This window comes from Vicia villosa, linkage group LG4, assembly GCF_029867415.1.
Source record: "Vicia villosa cultivar HV-30 ecotype Madison, WI linkage group LG4, Vvil1.0, whole genome shotgun sequence".
In the NCBI taxonomy this organism is placed as follows: domain Eukaryota; kingdom Viridiplantae; phylum Streptophyta; class Magnoliopsida; order Fabales; family Fabaceae; genus Vicia; species Vicia villosa.
Window position 1 is genome coordinate 158,225,532 of NC_081183.1, and position 6,826 is coordinate 158,232,357.

At 33.8% G+C, this 6,826-nt stretch overlaps 1 protein-coding gene across 1 annotated transcript; it reads right to left on the reverse strand.

The window, feature by feature from the left end:
* Positions 1-3,516: 3,516 nt before the first annotated feature.
* LOC131600087 (deSI-like protein At4g17486) lies at positions 3,517-5,268 on the reverse strand. Its single transcript, XM_058872316.1, has 4 exons — positions 5,113-5,268; positions 4,502-4,754; positions 4,068-4,355; positions 3,517-3,969 (listed from the first exon to the last, which is right to left on the reverse strand). The coding sequence occupies exons 2-4, from the start codon at positions 4,710-4,712 to the stop codon at positions 3,725-3,727; spliced, it is 744 nt and encodes a 247-aa protein (XP_058728299.1). The 5' UTR covers positions 4,713-4,754; positions 5,113-5,268; the 3' UTR covers positions 3,517-3,724.
* Positions 5,269-6,826: the final 1,558 nt, after the last annotated feature.

The following is a 6,826-nucleotide window of genomic DNA, read 5'->3' on the forward strand; positions in this document are numbered from 1 at the left end:
AACATGCATCTGACTCTCTCCAAAATAGTTCGATTAAACCTTTCAGCCAAACCATTTTGCTGTGGAGTACCTGCAGTAGTTCTATGCCTTGCAATACCAGAGGCAGCACAAAAACTGTCGAATGCCTCATTGCAAAACTCAAGGCCATTGTCGGTTCTCAACCTCTTGACCTTTCTGCCAGTCTGATTTTCAACCAGAGTCTTCCAACTTTTGAAATTCTCAAAAGTTTCATCCTTAGTCTTCTGGATGAATACCCATAATTTTCTGGAATAATCATCTACTATGGATAGAAAATACCTTGCTCCTGAATGTGATGGACACCTTGCAGGCCCCCAAAGATCAGCATGGATGTAATCAAGGGATCCATGTGTTCTTTGTTTGCCTTTGTTGAACTTCACTCTGCAAGATTTTCCAAGTACACAGGGTTCACAAAACTTCAGCTTTTCGATTTTGTCTCCACCAAGCAGATTTTGTTTCCCTAATTCGACCAGACCCCTTTCACTGACATGGCCCAATCTCATGTGCCAGATTTCTGTCTTCGACAAAGGTTTCGTGGATACAACATTTGTCGAACCACTTACAACTTCAGCCTCAAGGGTATACAAGCCTTGTTTCTTCACGCCTCTCAAGACTTCCTTCGACCCCTTCATGACTCTTAGGATGCTTTTCTCTCCTTGGAAAACATATCCTTTCTTGTCGAATTCACCAAGAGAAAGCAAATTTCTCTTCAAATCAGGAACATACCTGACTTCAGTCAACAACCTTATTGACTCATCATGGAGCTTGAATCTAACAGATCCAATACCTGCAATCTTGCAAGCCTTGTTGTTTCCCAGCAATACTGATCCACCATCTTGATCACATAATTCCTCGAACAAGTCTTTGTTTGGAGTCATGTGCCAAGTGCAACCTGAATCCATAATCCACTCTCTCTTAGAGTCACTGCTTGAAACCACAAGAACATCAGATGATTCGAAATTATCTTGAACAATGGCAGCGTTGCCATTATCCTTACCTCCATGATATTTCAGGCGTTCAGGGCACACCTTTCTTGTGTGACCCTCCTTTTTACAATGGTAGCATCGAATGCCAGATGCTTCGCCACTGTAAGACTTCGACTGGCTTTTGCCTTTCTTCTTGTCGAACTTACCATCCTTTCGTAAGAGTTTTCCTTTAACGGCCAAACCTTCGCCAACAGTCGAAGGTTTATGCTCCTTTCGTTCATTCAAGTCCTTAGAGTACAAGGCTGATTGAACTTCTTCAAACGTCAGGGACTCCCTTCCATACAAGAGAGTTTCTTTGAAGTGAGCATGTGATCTAGGCAAAGAACACAATAGTAACAACGCTTGATCTTCATCATCGATCTTCACATCAATATTTTCAAGATCAAGAATCAGCTTGTTGAACATATCCAACTGCTCAGCCAATACTTTGTCTTCAATCATCTTGAATGAATACAAAGCTTGCTTCAGGTAGAGTCGATTTACCAGCGATTTGGTCATATACAAACTTTCAAGTTTCACCCATAACCCTGATGCCGTCGTCTCCTTTGATACCTGTCGGAGAACCTTATCACCAAGGCTCAACAAAATTGCGCTGTGTGCTTTCTCGATCATAGTTGTCTTCTCCGCTGCCGTTAATGCAGCATTCATGGCTGCCTCTCCCTTCAACGCTTCCAAACAACCCTGCTGAACCAGTAGGGCTTTCATCTTCAAGCGCCACAGACCGAAATCATTCACTCCGGTGAAATTTTCAATCTCATACTTTGTTGACGGCATCTTCTCCACGCTCACCGCACCAATTTGTTGTGAAAAACGATACCAATAACAAAGTATAATAGGGAATTAGGGAAGAGAATAAGAACACAAGAATTGGTTATAACTGCTATTCTTTTACTTTCTCTTAAAACAAGATTACAAGTTTACAAGAATAACAAATAACCTCTCTCACCCTAAATTAGGATTTGCAGCTTAGCAATGATGAGAGACTAGTATGCTATTTATAATAAAACCTAACATACTAACTAATGGGCTTTTTCCACAAGGCCCATTACACAAGCCAACTTAATAAACAAGCTAACTTAACAAATTAGGGTTTAAACACTAAAACCTAATTTAACATGCTAACAACCCTAGCATCTTCGACACAAGCATGTGAACAACCTTCGACATCATGCTTAACCCTGTCGAACCAAGAAGCTACCCTTCGGCCATACTAGAGTTCGATCCAATATCTCACAGTTTGGATACAATGATATAGAAGTGATTGTTATCAATTAATGTTGTTTGGATAGTTTTAGCAAAATTGATTTTGAATTGTATAATTACTAAAATGGTAATAGATTCTAATACAAATTGAAAAGAAAAGAAGTAATTGATGAAAATTAAAGAGGGTAAAGAAGGAAAATTTAAAAGAGTTGTAATAAAGAATATATAATAAAGGTAGAATTGATTCTACTAAACTCAAAAGTTAGGAATTGTAGCTTCTAGTAGAATTGCTTTTGGAGGAGGAGAATTGATTTTGAAAAAGTATCCAAACAAAAAAAATAATCAGTTTTCAAGTTGAAGTGGGCTAGAAGTGCTTTTGGGGCTTGTAGAAGCCAATCCAAACATACACTTTGTCTTACACATCAAATTTCATATTGTGTAAGAAGCTTTTAACAAATTCACAATAGTTAATATTCAAAAACGTTAAGACTTTGTCTTTAAGTGCTGATATTGCTGACAAAAGACTAATGACCTTTGAAATGACATGCTGGTTGAAAATCATAGTCAACTAATTTTCAAGGTCTAATTTTGTGGGTCTAATGCAAACGAGTTGCACATCACTTTCAACCATCTAATTATTGACCCAAGCAAATGAAAAAATTCTCAGTCCAAATTTTCCAGTCAAACGAATACTATAAAACATGTAGCACTAGCATCCTTGTTCCCATGTTAGCATCATTTGATCAAACACCGGAAATATCAGAGTAATCAATATTTAAGATAAAAAAAACTTTCATTTTGATTAACCAGCAATGTCTGTATTAACCAGTGAAGAAAATGTTCAATTTCTTTCAGTCATGAAACTTTATACCTTTTGTTGGAAATCAGCTTTGGAATTTATTCTGTTTTTAGGATTAGGCCTCACCTTGGCCCCCAATACTAACAATTATTGCTGCAGAAGTTGGTTCATTTTTCTTGTTTGGTATGCAGCCGCCTCATTTCCCCGTCAAAAATTTGAATCCAAATAGGTTTGGAAGTGTAAGAGCTGTCATATGTGTTAACTAATGTTGTTCATAAATGATCTGTACAATAATGACATTATTAGTGTTGGTCAGTGGTGCCTATCTAATTGACTAGGAAATGTTCCTGCCACACACAATTCAGGGCCTACTTGCAATTTGTTTGGTGTGAAATATGTATATGCTTGACCAAGTTTCGATCATATGCAGTCGCTGCACAGCACCGCAAACTACTTAGTCATTTAGACCTAAACTAGCGATTCTCACACACGCATGCGTAAACAATGATATATCCATAAGGGATGTCTTTGTTTAAAAGCAACATCCACAGCAATATATGTTACAGAAATTCAGAATCAGACAAAGATTACAAGGAAAAAAGCTAGACAATAAAAAGGACAAAAAATTGAAACATCTTGGAGAATCAAAATAACTATTGACAGAAAATTTTGCTCTTACAGAGGAGATTGAATGACCGAAAACAATAATTCCTTCTTTTCATTTTTGCTTTAGTGAGTCTTTTTTAGATTTCTTTAACTGCCACGGCGGTAAGCAACCTTTATAGTGAGAATGCAGAAACAACGAACACATTGGTACTTCCATTTGTGGCATCGAGATCGATGACAAGCAACTGAAGGCCGTTCGTAGTCTCTTTTTTTCACTCTCACTCTCTTGAAAGTTCGAATCATGCTGAACCGTAGAAGTTTTAAGTGCTTCAGGAAGTATGCAATTGCAAAGGGAACCTACAACGGAAACAAGAAACGATACATCAGTAAGCAAATTCATATATACGCGCAGCATAATCACTTATTCTTCAACAACAGAAGTCAGAAGAATGTACCTATTCTTGCAAGACGATTGACCCATTTCGGTATAGAATTCCCGGTTAGCTTGTAACTAATATCTTCACAGAAATGATTACAGTTCTTGACAATCAAGTGATAACTATCACCATTGTATTTTGCAGACATGTTCTCCATGAACTCTCGAATCTGGAACGGATCTAAGCTAGTAGTCCCCACGAAAATCGACTTCCTAAACTTAAATCCAGGACACTGCCTAGGTTCAACCTCAAACACACCACTTGTTGGATAGTCATGAGCTCCAAACGCATATTCCACTCCATAAACTACAAGTACATAAAAACTTCATCTTAGAAAATACTCAGAGTCAAAAATAATAACTTTTCGCCATAGTCACAGATATAAGTAATATACACATGCATATGCATATAAGCACTTTTTCTATAAGCACTTAATTATGAAGTGAACTAACCTTCAAGTCCAGTGTGGAAAATACCAACTCCAGCCCAATACATATAGCCATTAACAGTGGTCAAATCATACACATTAAGATAAACAGGAGTGTTCCCAGGTTTGTTCCCATCTGACTTCAATTTAGAGAATATGCAAAAGGGTGTAACTGATTTGTGTTTGAGTCGAAACCGAACGATCGAAGGCCATCCATTTTTAAATCCAGATTTCATTTTATGAATGAATCCAGTAACCACTCAATATCTATTTCCAACCTGCAGATAGATACATAGAAAAATAAATAAAATTATTTGCACAAATTAACCAAAATTTGTTTCTTCTTGAACAAATTAAAGTAAAAGCAATGGAATCACTTCAACCCTAAATCTAATTAGCAACATGAGAAGTTCAACCTCAAAGCTAAAAGTGAAAATAAAATCTATTAATATTTCAAGATCTAACTCATATCTGAGCTCAATTTCTGTGACATGAAACTACTAATAGAAAAAATTATCAAAATCTAAAAGGAAGAACAAAACAACATCAAAGGTAATAGATCAGATTAGAAAAACACATAAAACAAGAACAAAAATCAACTCAAAATTAAATGAAAAAAGCAGAAAATAAACAAACCTATTAAGAGTGAAGTGAAAAACTACTCCACCAAAGTATGAATGAATAATTAGTCATTGATGAAACAATGTGTGTGTCTGAAACTCGCACATTGTTTGGTTAATATCTTCTTGTTCTGACAAAACAAGTGAAAGCTGGTTGTGTTATGTAGTTATAGTTAAAAACCAGACACAAACTACTTTGTCTTTTTTTTTAATGCTTAATGAGGATATTTAATCGTAAATAATTAAATATTAGTAGTAATAAAGTATATTTTATTTTGGGAAAATGAGAAAATTTGAAAGTGAAAAATAAATAAAATATAATAATGGATAAGTGAAAAAAAGTGTGAAAGAAATTCTGTCTGGACTTGACACTTTGACATTGACTGTCATCATTGCATTTTGCGTTGAATGGTTTTTTTATTTATTCTCTCTCTTTCTCTTTATTCATTTTTGCTTTTTTTTCTTTTTTTTTTAAATAGGTGTGTGTTTGTTCTTTATTAGAAAAAATAAAATAAAATAGTACTAGCACTATTTTATATTGTTTTCTGTAAATACTAATTATATTATTTTAATTCTTTTCTCAAGTTAATATTTGTTTTTTTTTTCTTTTTTGGATTGCATATATTTGTTTTTTTATTCTCAATACAAATCTCTTGGTTTATTTTTCTTTTTAGTTCATCAATAAATTATTGCTATGATTAATAGGAGCTGGCTTAAGCAGCTTTTGGTCTCTCAGGTGAGAAATTATTGCAGCTTTATGAAGCTTGATGTTTATTTTATTGGTATTCTAACTAACTTGCCAAATGTCCTATAATTATTCATTTACAAAATATTCTCCCTCCATTTCACGGAGTAATACTTCGTAATTAAATTCTGTATTAAACCTTGACACTTTTTAAAATCAATTTCATTATTACATTTAATGTTCATTGTCATTGAAGTAAGGGTCTGTTTGTCTCAATTAAAAAAATAATTTTTTTTTTATTTTTGAAAATAGATTTTTTATTTTTAAAATATTACAAGTTTTTTTTATATTAGTATTTTCTAAAATAAAACATTAATTTTGACATCCTATAACATAAACATACATTATTGAAGATCAAAACTTAGTTAAAATTGCAATTTTTTTTCGAAAAGTTGTATTTTAAAAATGAATTTCATGAAAATCTATTTGAAATAGCTTCAAAATTAAGTGATTTTTTGAAATTTTGATATCCAATATTTTTCTTATAAATAGATGAAATACCTAAAATCACATTTTAAGAATAACTATTTACACAAAACTTTCATTTGAAGCTTTTATAAAAAGTTTCTTTGTTAAAAAAATTTTCACAAAATTATGTAACACTATAAAAATCATTTTTTTAAAAAGTCAAAACAAACGGACCCTAAATATGTCTATTAAAAAAATACTCTATTCCTCGGTACCTATAGGCAGTGTTATAAAAATTGGACTGAACCGGTTTGTTAGACTGGAAACTGGAGGGGTCATTGGTCTGGTCTGATTGTTGGATCAGGTATGCTATTGAATAGGTGAAAACCGGTCAAACTCGGTCAAAATTGGAAAAAACCGGTGAACCGATGATTTTAGAAAATCGGTGGTTCAAATGCATGGTTTTTTTCACACAAAACGACGTCGTTTTCATGATTTTTTAAAAAAATTTATAATTAAAATATAATTAAATTTTATTCAAACCTTATTTGGAACAAATTTTCTCCGATTTGCAATT